The sequence below is a fragment of the Pelophylax lessonae genome (genome assembly GCF_965119305.1).
Source record: "Pelophylax lessonae genome assembly, chromosome: 4".
Lineage (NCBI taxonomy): Eukaryota > Metazoa > Chordata > Amphibia > Anura > Ranidae > Pelophylax > Pelophylax lessonae.
Genome location: NC_138771.1, coordinates 577694742 through 577709196, shown reverse-complemented (window position 1 = coordinate 577709196; position 14455 = coordinate 577694742). Strand labels below are relative to the sequence as shown.

The 14455-nt window shown below is 42.4% G+C and overlaps 1 protein-coding gene across 1 annotated transcript in view; it reads right to left on the bottom strand.

Annotated features, from left to right (window-relative positions):
* LOC309552797 (C-type lectin domain family 17, member A-like) overlaps positions 1-12778 on the bottom strand; it is a 58056-nt gene extending 45278 nt beyond the window's left edge. Inside the window, exons 1-3 of the mRNA XM_082253711.1 lie at positions 12690-12778; positions 8307-8387; positions 3602-3712 (exon numbers count right to left, since the gene is read on the bottom strand). Of these exons, the coding sequence (XP_082109837.1) occupies positions 3602-3712; positions 8307-8387; positions 12690-12723 (226 nt within the window). The 5' untranslated portion in view covers positions 12724-12778. The remainder of the gene's footprint in view (positions 1-3601; positions 3713-8306; positions 8388-12689) is intronic.
* Positions 12779-14455: the final 1677 nt, after the last annotated feature.

The following is a 14455-nucleotide window of genomic DNA, read 5'->3' as shown; positions in this document are numbered from 1 at the left end:
TTGATGAACTTAAGAGACGGCTGACTTGCGCCACAACTTTGGCTTATTTCAATCCTACTACACACACCCAAGTTATTGTCGATGCTAGCCCTGTGGGGTTGGGCGCCATCTTGGTTCAGAGACAATGCACAGGCGATTACAGGCCTATTCAGTATGCAAGCAGATCCCTTACTGATGTAGAGAGACGTTATTCTCAGACCGAGAAAGAAGCTTTGGCTGTTGTTTGGGGATGTGAAAGGTTTCACACCTATCTCTACGGCCTTGATTTTGAAATCATCACAGACCACAAGCCTCTAGAAGTGATATATTCGCCACGCTCAAAACCATCCGCCAGAATTGAAAGATGGGTTCTCAGATTGTTACCGTATCGATTTACAGTGCGGTACAGACCTGGACCGACTAATGCGGCAGATGCACTTTCCAGATTGCCTCAGTCTTCAGCACCTGTTCATAACCTAGCAGAAAAGTACATTCGTTTTGTGGCTACTAACGCCATGCCTCAGGCATTGACACCGCGGGAGGTTGAAGAATTGTCATCTGTGGATCCGGAAATTGCTCGGTTGAGAAAATGTGTAAGACAAGGGGTTTGGGTGGATTGTGACCCAAGCTATCACAGAATCAAACAAGAGCTGAGTATTGCAGGACAACTAGTTTTACGTGGCAATCGTATTGTGATGCCTAAAGACTTACGGAAACGTACATTACATTTAGCCCATGAGGGCCATCAAGGCATTGTACGCACCAAACAAAGATTAAGTGAGAAAGTCTGGTGGCCAGGAATTGACAAGGATGTGGAACGTTTGGTTTCTTCATGTCGAGCATGTCAGTTGGTGGGCAGCAAACCTAAACCAGAACCAGTAACGCACACTGTTCTACCTGAGGGACCATGGGAAGATTTAGCCATTGATCTGTGTGACATTCCATCTGGACACCATCTTTTAGTTGTTGTGGACTATTATTCAAGGTGGCAAGAGGTGGTAGTTCTCACTAAAGCTACATCATCAACTGTAATTGAGGGGTTGGAGAGCATTTTTGCGTCTCATGGGTTGCCTAAACGGATCGTGAGTGATAATGGTGCCCAATTTACTTCTCAGGAATTTCAGGATTATCTGAAATCAAATGCTATTGAACATCATCGTAACACTCCATACTGGCCACAGGCTAACGGGGAAGTGGAACGACAGAATCGAACCTTGCTGAAAGCTTTGCGGATTGCTCATTTAGAGAGAAGAGACTGGAAAAAGGAACTGTGGCATTTTCTTTTGGCTTATCGCACAACTCCGCATACTGTCACTGGCGTTAGTCCTGCGGAACTTCTTTGTGGTCGCAAATTCAGGACAAAATTGCCAGACATTGGGGGTCCTCCTACAAGTCAGAAACCTTTTCGGCATATTGATGAGGAAAGGAAGATCCGGGCTGAACAGTATGCAAACCACCGCCGCCATTGTCAACCTAGTGGCCTTCAACAGGGTGATAAGGTGTTGCTTCAAAGTGATCGGTTTAACAAACTGGCTCCGTCCTTTGAACCTGAGCCTTATGTTGTAAAGGAGAAAAGAGGTACTCAAGTGGTTTTAGAGGATTTAGATGGACACACAAAAGTGCGTAATTCTTCATTTGTGAACAAATTTATTGAGTCAGAAGGTCAAGTATCGGAAGACAGCGAACAGGCAAAGAGTAGTGATGATACTGCCAGTGATCCAGACTTCAATCCACAACCATCCACATCGGAATGGCCAAGAGAAAAACAAGCAACTAATCCACCGGCCTACCTTAAGGACTATGTGTATAGTCAGGAGTTTATAGTTTAAATTTCTAGTTGTTCATCCATGCATTTTGTTAATCTTATTAATACGTTGTGCATGTTATGTTTTATTCAAAGAGAGGAGGGAATGTAGTATGGTAAGCAACGGGTTAAGTTGCTGTCTGCAAAATGTTACAATTGTGTATATGTCTGGGAGCTGGGTGTGGCTGAAGTTTAGTTGCATGCGTGATGTTCAGTGAATAAAGAAGCAACCTGTACAGCCTGGTCCGTGTTAATACACTACACGGGGTAAAAGGAAAAAGGATAAAAAGGGAAGACCGAGAAAAAGACAAGGTGCTGTGGGGATTTTAGTGGTACCGTACAAAAGTGTATAGAGAATGGATTTAAAACATTCAATATTTTTATTAATCCATAGTATAAAAAATGACAGACATAACATTCAACAATACAAAAGCATAAACATTAAAAAGATTTCTCTATAACAATTAGGCCTATTGTTATAGAGAAATCTTTTTAATGTTTATGTTTTTGTATTATTGGTTGTTATGTCGCAGCACTTTATAAACCTTTGTAAAAGTGTATAGCTCATTACTTTCTATAGCAGCAAAAACATGGCAGAAGATCTGACCTATCTCTACTATATCCAGAACCTGAAAGAAATCAGTTTTGGCAATAAAAACACGTTAATGTGCATACTGTTCTAATACTGACATACATGTATGTTTATGTGTTGTCTATGGAGTATTTTTAACATATATGAAATTAAGATTTTTATTACATTTTAGCAATCGGGAGCTGATATATGCTTGGAATTGAGTAATTAGTACATTCTACACAATGTAGTAACACCTTGTTACTTTTCTATTATTTTTGTAGGAGGGTGGTGATAGGTAGAGCCCACATCCATACTCTAATTTGGTTTTCTTGTATTTAATGTTTTGTGAAGGGCTCTCTCACCAGGAGATTTTCCTCTCAACTAAGTAATTTAAGACCTCCTAGATGATATTTTGCTGTGTTTTTTTTTATATTGGGTCCATCCTGCCATTGCTAAGCAGCATTGTTGGACAGTTTGCGCACCTCTTTCTGACCGCACTGGTCGGGGCTGTGTGATAGCGCTGTCGGTGCCCTCTATGTTTACTAGCAGCTAGCAGCTCTATCACACAGCCCTGCAGAGATGCTTGTTCATTCATAATAATAAAAGATCGTTCAGCGCTGTAGTACTATGTGATCTATCTGCCGGGGCTGTGTATGTTTAAAAGTAACTGTAGAGAGCTCACACAGCACCGCCAGCGCAGACTGATCTTTTACTACTATGAATGAGCGTTCATTCGGGAAACTATAAGAACAGACAGTTTAGAGAGGGGGATGGGGGCTCAGTGCTGGCTGTACCTGTCCCCCCCAGGTTTTTCCATGAATTGGAATCACAATGGGGTGGAGCTACAGCCAGTATTATCTCTAGCTCATCACTTTCTGCCTTAGTGACAATAGTCACCAGGACAAATAGAGAGTGTAAATCTCCCCAGAAGAAACACATACAGCAGCAAAAACATAGCAGAAAATCTGACCCACCTCTACTCTATCCAGAACTTGAAAGAAATCAGTTTTGGCAATAAAAACACTTTGATGTGCATACTTTTCTAATACTGACTAATCAGAGTAGAGTAATGTTAGCACAATACAGCAGTATGACATACAGTTACCATTCATGAAAAACCTATGTCAAGCCCATGTTAATATTACCTAACAAAAGAGCTAATGTCAACCCAAAATTAGAAAATATATATTTTTTTCTTTTATCATTCCCATAACAGAGTTTATGACTGCATGACTGATACTCACAGTTAATAAACAGAAGACTTGTTAACACGACCAAACCAAGGAACATCAAGATTAAGAGAACCATCAGTATCAGTATAACTTTATTTTGGGTATTCTTGGCAGGTGGAGCCCCTGAAATAATCATAGACACAGGGATAGTGAGTGCATCTGCAGCTGATGTAGGACAACACTATAGTCAATTGTCTTTGAAAAAGATTAGCTAGGTGAACCTAGGAGTATCTGAGCGTGTTAAGACTCCAACACGTTGGCTTCAAGGAGGTACACATTCTTTATGTAGGGATGTGTTCTCTAAAGCCGGCCATAGATAGTTTGAATCTCGTCCATTTCAGCAGGGACCTGCCAATATTCAAATAATGTATGTGCAGTATGATTGTACCCAAGTTGACCAATCAATTTGGGTATAACCAGCATGTTGGATTTTTCATGTGATTATTGCCAGCGGCTATAGTCGCTGGAAAAAAAATCACTGTGTTCTACCGCCCAGGATGGCTGCGCCCCTCTGCTGGATGAACACAATAGCTCTGTAGGAGAAAAGAAAATCACACCATCTATGACAGGCTTTACAGCTCTGCTTTAGTTATTTGCTTTGGTCCAAACCCATGTTCAACTGAACCCAGAAGAATGGTCTCAGTGCTATCCCAATCAGCTGCAGCCAGGGCATTCTCTGCCTTGCAACTGCACATACCCAAAGTGACCAGGATGCTTGTAAAGTCATTGACCTAACATAGCCTCATGACTATATGAGGTCAATGTCATAACATGACCCTATGGCTATATTAAGTCAATGGTGTTACTAGCATGTCCGCCCTTTGTGTATGTACAGCTGTGGGGCATGGAATGCCACAGCCACAGCTAATTAGGCTGTCAGTGACAGCATCCTTCTGATTTGGTGATCATGGTTTCACGTCAAAGCCAAGCTCATCTCTTTTTTAGAATGCTTTGCTGAGGGGTTTTCCTGTATTACATCATCTGCCAGATATTGTTTAGTTGACTCCAGAGTGCTGTGACAGGGGTTTGGGGCATAAAGCTCTACCTGTCTTTTTAGCTCACCAATCCCTGGTGACTTTGTCATCAGAGGATTGGACAAAACAGCTGAGCTCTGTTCTGGAAGGGTCCTTGACTGGGGGAAAGATCCTAGGTAGGCACACTGTGTGCCCGTTTGGAGGCCCCAGGGCTGGAGCCCCATCCTAGAAGGCTTGGCCTGGCATGGAGCTCCAACCTAGAGGGTCTCCTGTTGGTTGGGTACCTGGAAGCTGTGTGCCTAGTGGAGTAGATAATTAGGCTGTGTGCCTGGATGTATCCTGAAGTTGAAGTTGGATAACAGGAACTGAGCAACACAAGAACCTCATGTTTTGTGGAGAGTTACTCCAGTGGTAGCTCTGTGCTCTTGGAGCTGAACAACAACCAGTGACTGCCTGCCCAGAGAAAGTTTAGGATCTTTAATGTCACATTCTTGTGCATTCCACCTTCTTTTCTCTACTCCAGGCTGTAGTAAAGTTGTTTATAGCATCTAAGGACTGGACATAAATTTTAGCAAGATTTGAGTAAGCATCAGCCTTGGGAAAAGGTGTTAGTCGAAGGAAATCCTACTTGCTTTCCCAAGGCCTTACTAAGTATGGGCACTGTAGAGTGAGAATTCAGGAAGGTCATATCCTTCCACTTACAGTATCTCACAAAAGTGAGTACACCCCTCACATTTTTGTAAATATTTTATTATATCTTTTCATGTGACATCACTGAAGAAATGACATTTTGCTACAATGTAAAGTAGTGAGTGTACAGCTTGTATAACAGTGTAAATTTGCTGTCCCCTCAAAATAACTCAACACACCATTATTGTCTTAATCGCTGGCAACAGAAGTGAGTACACCCCTAAGTTAAAATGTCCAAATTGGGCTCAAAGTCTCAATATTTTGTGTGGCCACCATTATTTTCCAGCACTGCCTTAACCCTCTTGGGCATGGAGTTCACCAGACCTTCACAGGTTGCCACTGGAGTCCTTTTCCACTCCTCCATGATGACATAACGGAGCTGGTGGATGTTAGAGACCTTGCACTCCTCCACCTTCCGTTTGAGGATGCCCCACAGATGCTCATTGGGGTTTAGGTCTGGAGACATGCCTGGCCAGTCCATCAGCTTTACCCTCAGCTTCTTTAGCAAGGCAGTGGTCATCTTGGAGGTGGGTTTGGGGTCGTTATCGTGTTGGAATATTGCCCTGCGGCCCAGTCTCCGAAGAGAGGGGATCATGCTATGCTTCAGTATGTCACAGTACATGTTGGCATTCATGGTTCCCTCAATGAACTGTGGCTCCCCATTTCCGGCAGCACTCATGCAGCCCCAGACCGTGACACTCCCACCACCATGCTTGACTCTAGACAAGACACACTTGTCTTTGTACTCCTCACCTGGTTGCCAGCACACACGCTTGACACCATCTGAACCAAATAAGTTTATCTTTGTCTCATCAGACCTCAGGAATCCATGTCCTTAGTCTGCTTGTCTTCAGCAAACTGTTTGCAGGCTTTCTTGTGCACCATCTTTAGAAGAGGTTTCCTTCTGGGACGACAGCCATGCAGACTAATTTGATGCAGTGTGCATCGTATGCAAGGCTGACAGGCTTACCCCCGCCCCTTCAACCTCTGCAACAATGATGGCAGCACTCATACGTCTATTTCCCAAAGACAACCTCTGGATATGATGCTGAGCATGTGCACTCAACGTTTGTGGTCGACTGTGGTGAGGCCTGTTCTGAGTGGAACCTGTCCTGGTAAACTGCTGTATGGTCTTGGCCATCTTGCTGCAGCTCAGTTTCAGGGTCTTGGCAATCTTCTTATAGCCTAGGCCATCTTTATGTAGAGCAACAATTTTTTTTTCAGATCCTCAGAGTTCTTTGCCATGAGGTGCCATGTTGAACATCCAGTGACCAGTATAGGAGAGTGAAAGCGATAACACCAAATTTAACACACCTGCTCCCCATTCACGCCTGATACCTTGTAACACTAATGAGTCATATGACACCGGGAGGGAAAATGGCTAATTGGGCCCAATTTGGACATTTTCACTTAGGGGTGTACTCACTTTTGTTGCCAGCGGTTTAGACATTAATGGCTGTGTGTTGAGTTTTTTTGAGGGGACAGCAAATTTACACTGTTATACAAGCTGTACACTCACTACTTTACATTGTAGCATAGTCTAATTTCTTCAGTGTTGTCACATGAAAAGATATACAAAAATGTGAGGGGTATACTCACTTTTGTGAGATACTGTATTCGGAGGCTTAGATCTCCTGGTTTACACAGTTGAGAAACTGCAAAGGGTGATGATTAATGGGGAGTACTCGGATTGGGCGGGTGTGGAAAGTGGGGTCCCCCAGGGTTCTGTCCTGGGGCCAATCCTGTTTAATTTATTCATAAATGATTTAGAGGAGGGGATATCTAGTACAATCACTGTATTTGTGGATGATACTAAACTAAGCATGCCAATATCTTCTATGCAGGATGTGGAAACCTTACAAGCGGACCTGAACAAAATAATGGGGCGGGCAACTACATGGCAGATAAGGTTTAATGTTGAAAAATGTAAAGTAATGCACTTGGGTGCCAGAAACCAGAAAGCAAGCTACTGACTAGGGGGGGGGGGGGACCTCTGGGTGAGTCTAGGATGGAAAAGGACCTGGGGGTACTGGTAGATAACAGGCTTGGCAGTGGCATGCAATGCCAAGCCACTGCAAGCAAAGCCAACAGAATATAAAGAGAAATAAAAAGAAATAAAGAGATTATTCTCCCTCTCTACAAGTCTCTGGTCCGGCCATATCTGGAGTATGCTGTCCAGGTCTGGGCACCGGTCCTCAGGAAGGATGTGCTGGAACTGGAGAGAGTCCAGAGAAGGGCAACAAAAATAATTAGGGGAATGGAGGACATCAGCTATGAGGAAAGACTACAAGCACTGAACTTATTCTCTCAGGAGAAGAGACGATTGAGGGGGGATATGATATCAATGTATAAATACTGTACTGGCGACCCTAGCATAAGGAACAAACTATTCAGAGAAAGGGAATTCAATAAGACGCGTGGCCACTCACTAAAACTAGAGGAAAGGCGGTTTAACCTTAAAATACGTAGGGGGTTCTTCACTGTAAGAGCAGTAAAGATGTGGAATTCTCTTCCGCAAACAGTTGTATCAGCAGGGAGCATCGATAGTTTCAAAAAACTATTGATGGGCACCTTAAAGACCACAACATACAGGGGTATACAATGTACGGTTAACAGCAAACACACACACACATCATAGGTTGAACTGGATGGACTGATGTCTTTTTTCAACCTCACTAACTATGTAACTATGTAAGGAGATGGTCATCCGATGTGATGCCTTCCCTCCCAAAAACAATATTACACTTATATCTGCTAAGTGACTATTAGGCACTAAAGATGAAACTTTGTATTTGGCTCTGCAATGAGAAGAGGTTATGCATTACACCATGGAACATCATCATGATTATAGCTATTAAAATTGTTGCTATATGCCAAAAAAAATTTTTTTGCAAGCCCCCTGCTCCTTCCAAAAATAAATGACCCACAGGTTGTTTTATAGGACTTGCACCGCCACACATGTTAGTAGAAGATAATGTCCTATAAATTGGTGCATGTGTCTTTAGTACTCAGTGATAGAAACTAGTTGCACCTTGTAGTAAAGAATAAATTACCTTCATGGTTTGGATGATTCTCTATCTTCTGTGCTTTTAAATCTTGCAGATTGACATACATATTTTCATCAAAAGAGTTACCTGGAGAAAAGCACAGATCTTAACATGATTTTGCAAAGATGAACACATGAAACTAAGATAATAACATTTTCCTGGTAGCAGTGGAAGACACTGCTGGGTCTGCCCACAAAGGGGTCCTGCAAAGGCTAGCGCAAATGCCACTTGCCCATTTATGCTGCCTTTCCCCCCTTTCACTCTTAACCCTCCTCTTATGTTAGGGTCAGAACCGACCCGTTTTCAGGTTTTAAATGTCTATAAGTATCACATAAATTTGTTTATTGCATCAAGATTTTTTTACTTTGTCAGGAACCTCTATTTAAACAATGTAATAGAAAAATAATCCTTTTCACTAAATTATAAAATACTGTGATGAAAATTAAGACGTTTATGGTGTTAGGGTCAATTCTGACCCAGTTATAATATAGGATTTTAGGACACTAATAAGTGCCAAAACTGAAATCATAAACACTCTCTCTGCTTAGTAACACTGACAGCCAATCACCTCTCAACCCTGTGAGCTGTAGTTAGCGAGGGGCCTATCTCTTTGCCTGCTTGTCTGCTTCTCTAAATAAAGTGAAGAAACATAGGACCAATACATTTCAGAGTTGCTGACTTTATTTTACCATTTTTTAAATTTGAAAATGAGAGGTATGCTATCAAAAGAAAGGTCTAAGGGGTCACACCAAAAATATTAAAACCAATCTTTTCAAGGATAAAGAAGCCTAACAAGGTAACCAAGAGGTAAGAAACAAATTGGATGATAAATAATTGTTCAGAGGGTATTTTATGGCTGATTTAAGACACGGGTCAAAACCGACCCGTTAACATCATGGATAGTAACAGAAAGCTAACATAAGAGGAGGGTTAAACTGTAACCTATACTAGTACAGATTGTGCATAAAACACAGCTACTTTGTTATCTGTATCAATATATAATTAATGCAGCCTCCACTTCCAATATATTTGCTAGAGGAAGAAAGATGGAACTGCATCTGCTTTTTTTGTGCAATCTCCCAGTACTAAGGGGGCACTGTCAGCATTACTATCTAAATAGCAGGGCTTTTGGCCACCAATAAGGGTAAAGAGGTTTCTGGCCATCATTTTGCAGGTCAAAAAATTGATTTCTCAATACTGCAGGAGGCTGATTATTGTAGGCAATTTATAAACTAGGAATAATAAAATAATCTTCTTGACCCCATTCACCTTTTTTTTATGTAGCACCCTCCTAGTTAGGTAGGTGCTAGGTAAAAGCATCTGTTGTTCCAGCTGCTTATCAGGAGAGCCTGATCTATTAGTTTGCCTGTCACATGTTTCCAGGTGTGATTCACTGGGTCTGAGGGAGTGTCCCCACTGTATCCAATGAGGGAGCTTGTTGGACAGTGGAGGAAACCCAGCCAGTGACACATCATGTTTTATGGCAGTCCCAGTGGGAGAGCGTTCCTGCAATGCATTCTGGGATTGACCATAAATACAGAGGGGACAGGGCATCTTTGGCGGGAAACAGAGTCCCAGGAGGAGGCAGATGGCTGGTCTCTCCTCCTGCAAATGTGAGGAAAGTGGTTCAGGCAGTCGGCCGAATGAACCAGGTGTGGAGCTGAGCTGCAGAGAATCCAGAGTACTGACATTGGAGTTGGTGGCAGAGTTGCTCAGGAAAAACAGTGTCATGAGTATTCGGGGATTCGCCACAAGGTCTGCGTTGGAGAGGGGACCACTCCAGAGAAGTCAGGGGATCAAGGAGCTAGCTCACACAGGAAGTTTAACAGTAAAGGGGGTGCCGTGTAGTTGACCCTGAAGAATAGGAACAAAGGGGGTGCCAGGAAGGGCCCTGAAGCAGTGGCGGCTGGTGCATTGGGGGCACAGGGGTGCCGCCCCCCCATCCATGATCTACATGTAGGGCGCCGGACGCATGAGTTCAATGGGGCTTTTTTTTAGCATGTGATTAGAGCCAGAGGCTCTAATAGGCTAAAAAAAAGGGTGGGCTTGGGGCGCAGAGCACTGCGCCCCGAGCCCACCCAGTTGTGTGACAATAGCGAATTAATATTTGCTTTTGTCACACGGATCTCCCTCCTGGCCAATCAGGAAGTGGGTCCATAGACCCAATTCCCGATTGGCCGAAAGGCGAGGCGATGCCATTCGCCATGGAGGAGGAGGGAGGAGATGCAGAAGACTAAGGGGGCAGAAGCCGAAGCCGCCGCCGCTGCCGTTTGCTGCTGCTGCCTGCCCTCCCTCCACATGTTCAGGCAGGGTGAGTGAGCCTGTGGTGGCCTGGGGGGCTTGGTATGGTGCGGTCCATCTGCCGCCCCCCCCCCCCCCCCAGCCCATGGAGCACCAGCCGCCACTGCCCTGAAGATTGTTCTGTAGTACTTTAAACAGGGGGGTGATGGTGCGCTTCAGAAGTGAATTAAACTAAAAAATATAAATAAATAAATTATTAAATTACAATTGATTAGTTACAATTAACTCCAGTGCTGTGCTTGTGAGAAATGGGGTATTATATTTTGTTGAATCGCTTCCTCATAACCTTAAATATGTAATTGTGCTTCAATAAACCATGTGATCAAATTAATTTATCGTGAGACAAACCAATCTCTACCAATCTCTAAAGTGCTGGGTGCTTCAATTCATATATAAATACAAATGATACAGAAAAAATCCTCAAAAATCAAAAATTGTGATGTAAATAAATGTCCGTTCTTCCAAATCACCACAAATAATATAATCAAGTGTGTGACTTCAATCTCGAACTTAAACCACAAAGTGCTTCCGTGCAATTAAGGTGCTGTGACTTTCTCCTCCACCAGGAGTCACTTCTAGGTGCTCTAAACTCTCACCTCAACAATATGGATAAATCGCCTGTGTTTGTATATCTTTTCCCTCGGTGTCGTGCTTCACGGCTCCCGGGTCCTTCCTAATGGGTCTTATCAGTGATCCCGATATGCCTCTAGGGGTCCGGATTGGGACGCTTTGTACTGTGGGATCTTTAACTGCTGCCACGACCTCAGGGGCTCATCAAATAAAGAGGGCCATCATGGTGCAGTATTAAAAACAATTTATTTCGCATAAAAGAAATACACTTACTCGGTTTGCTTGTTTCAGGCATATAAACACTCTGAATAGTGCTGTGGGGACTTTGCTCCGATTACCAACGTCACTTCCGGTTACGGCGGCTCCTCCTACGCGTTACGTCACGTCAACACATATTGTTTTATCATTGTGTATGTTTTGCACACTACCTCATTTATATTGATGCTTCACTAGCTTGATTTATCACCTCATTGAAGCTACACACTGTATTTATCCGTTCCACATTTTTACATATCGTTACTCACCTTTTGAGTTTTCATAACACCATAGCTAGGATTATGTGCTATATCCAGTTGTAGGAATATTCACAGTTCTAGCCTCATATATTGTTTTGGATTTTTTTTTTTTTGGATCTTTTTGAACACCTAGTAAAACAAGCGCCGATTCCCCCCCCCTCCCCCCTTTCCTTTATTTTCTGTTTAGTACGTGGTGACACTACAGAATTGGCTGTCTTTTTCAGTTATTTATTTATTTTTTGATCATTTCATTCACTTCCCTTCATGTCTTATACCCCACTGGTAGCGCATTGGCCTTTTCTCTATCAGTGCTGGCTGTACCTGTGCCCACAGGATTTTCCATAAATTGGAATCACAATGGGGTGGAGCTACAGCCAGCATTAACAGAATCAAAGAGTTGCTTTTAATCCAAAAAGTGACACTGATCAGAACATGACAAAGTGCTATACAACATGCTAAATACAAGTGAGAGTAATTCTTTAGGGATTTGATGGGCACTAAATTGTCGCTGCGAGTTATAGAAGCTCCTTTATACTATCCTAGATCTGTTTTTTTGCCAAAAATGCAATCGATCTTCTCCTTATTTATGTTTTCTGTGGGGGAAAAGAAAGAAGCAGCGAATAAAGTATAATAAAACAACAAAAAATGGTCAAGCATACTAAAACAATAAAAAAAACACCAATACAAAGAACACTAAATGGAATCAAATGACTCACCCTAAATACACCATTCCAAAAATTAGGAAAAAAGGGTAGAATGATTTTTATTTCCAAGCAACTATTACATAAGCAGCTCAATGAGTGAACGTTTCTCTTTCAAGAAAATGGTACCAACAGAGAAAATGGTTATTTCGCAGTGATATCAGTTTCTCCCAAATAACTCCCCCTGTCACTAGTGATGAACCAGCAATGTAGGTATCTGTCACATTTAGGTTATAAATAAGATTGATTGACAGGATGCCTGCCTCCCTCAGTATGCATAAATTATCATATATATGGATTACCTGAGTTCACCCTCAGATCTTCAGTTTTCTTCATTGTACCAAGCTGGCAGATATCCCTCCGTACTCTGCGCAAGCTGTGTCTGTGTCTAAATAAGAAGTTGCACAGCACTGTATTTTGTTTAGGGAACTTACGCAAGCATTAAGAAACGTACCTAAGAACAAAAATGAAAGCCTATTCAGTTCTTTCGTTGGATATTTCATTTTAAATATCATATCAAGAAAGGCAAGCGAAGCAATGAGAATAATAAATAAATCAGTGCTCCCAAACAATGACTACTTAATAATATAATGAGAAGAAATTGGTACACACGCCATTAAAAATGTATGTGTCTTTAATAAAAAATGTATGTTTGGACTGCTGCTGCTACAACCCACAGTGGTTTAAAGATAAAGAACTGTAATATGAGCTATATTACTAGCAGCGCAATACCTTACATAAAAGTGCTACTGAGGCCAAAAGATACTGGGGTGATAATTGGTATAAAATATATGCCAACATGTGATATGGCTGGACCCCAAATGTACACTGCTTCAACGATAACCCTAGTAATAAAAAAAAACCCATCCTGTGTATTGCATGTGCCCAAAAAAACAATTATGATACTTAAATGCAAATAACAATAAAGTGCAGAAGTGCCAATAAAGGTGCAAATAGTGTCCTGGTGCAAATGATTGCAAACAGCATAAATAACAATATGCTTAAACAAATAAATAAGTGCAGAGGGTGCCAAAAAAGTGCATATATAGTGTCCTTATATAGTAGGTATAGTCTCTCAATAAGTTCGATATCCAAAACTAAGCTGCCACTGGTGTGGTGTGAAAGGTATCTCTTCAGAGCAATTCCTCTGGGGTGCGCTGTGATTAGTGCCAGATTAATGTAGGGGCTATTGGAGCTGCAGCTCCAGGCCCCCACCTTAATATAGGCCCGGGCTGGCCAGATTCCCTGTTACCGCTCTTTACTGTCACTTGTAAACATAGAAGTCTGGCTTCTGTGCTACAAGGGACGCAACGCTTCCCCAGGCAGCTCCCTCAGAACCTCCTCACACAGCACAAAGGCCGGACACAGAGGGACAGTTGCTGATGCATGGATGTGTTTATGGGCTTTAGACAGGGCATCTCATGTTGTATTAGGCTTGCGCAGCTGCACCCTTCCTCCTCTGGGCATATGCCGAGGCACGGCCTTTAAGGCCCTTCAAAATCCTCAGCACCAAGCCCATGATGCTCTTAATCCGGCCCTGGCTGTGATACAATGGTGGTGTCACCCTCCGTGCTCGTGCGATGTAGTAAAATTGCACACTCACCGAAAGATGTTGACCCCCAATACCGTACGACAAGGGGAGTCAAAAAAGGCTTTTAGGATGATATCCAGATAGGTGTCCCCTCTGTCCGTGAAGGGGTGGTCCTGGATGGTCCCTCACTCCCCAGTTCCAGTGTTCTCTGTGGTTTAGTGCCAGTCCACTTCCAGGTCAAAGGTTCAAACCAGCTTAGATTTTGGATATCAAACTTATTGAGAGACTATACCTACTATATAAGGACACTATATATGCACTTTTTTGGCACCCTCTGCACTTATTTATTTGTTTAAGCATATTGTTATGTATGCTATAAGACTAAGAAAAGATGGAGCTTTGTATAGGCTGATGGAAAGAGGAGGATCACAGATATTACACACTTATATTAAAATGTTCTCTTTATTGTGCATATATGTATAAAAAATATATATCACATAGACATATATCAAAATCTAAAAGAAAGAAAAACACATG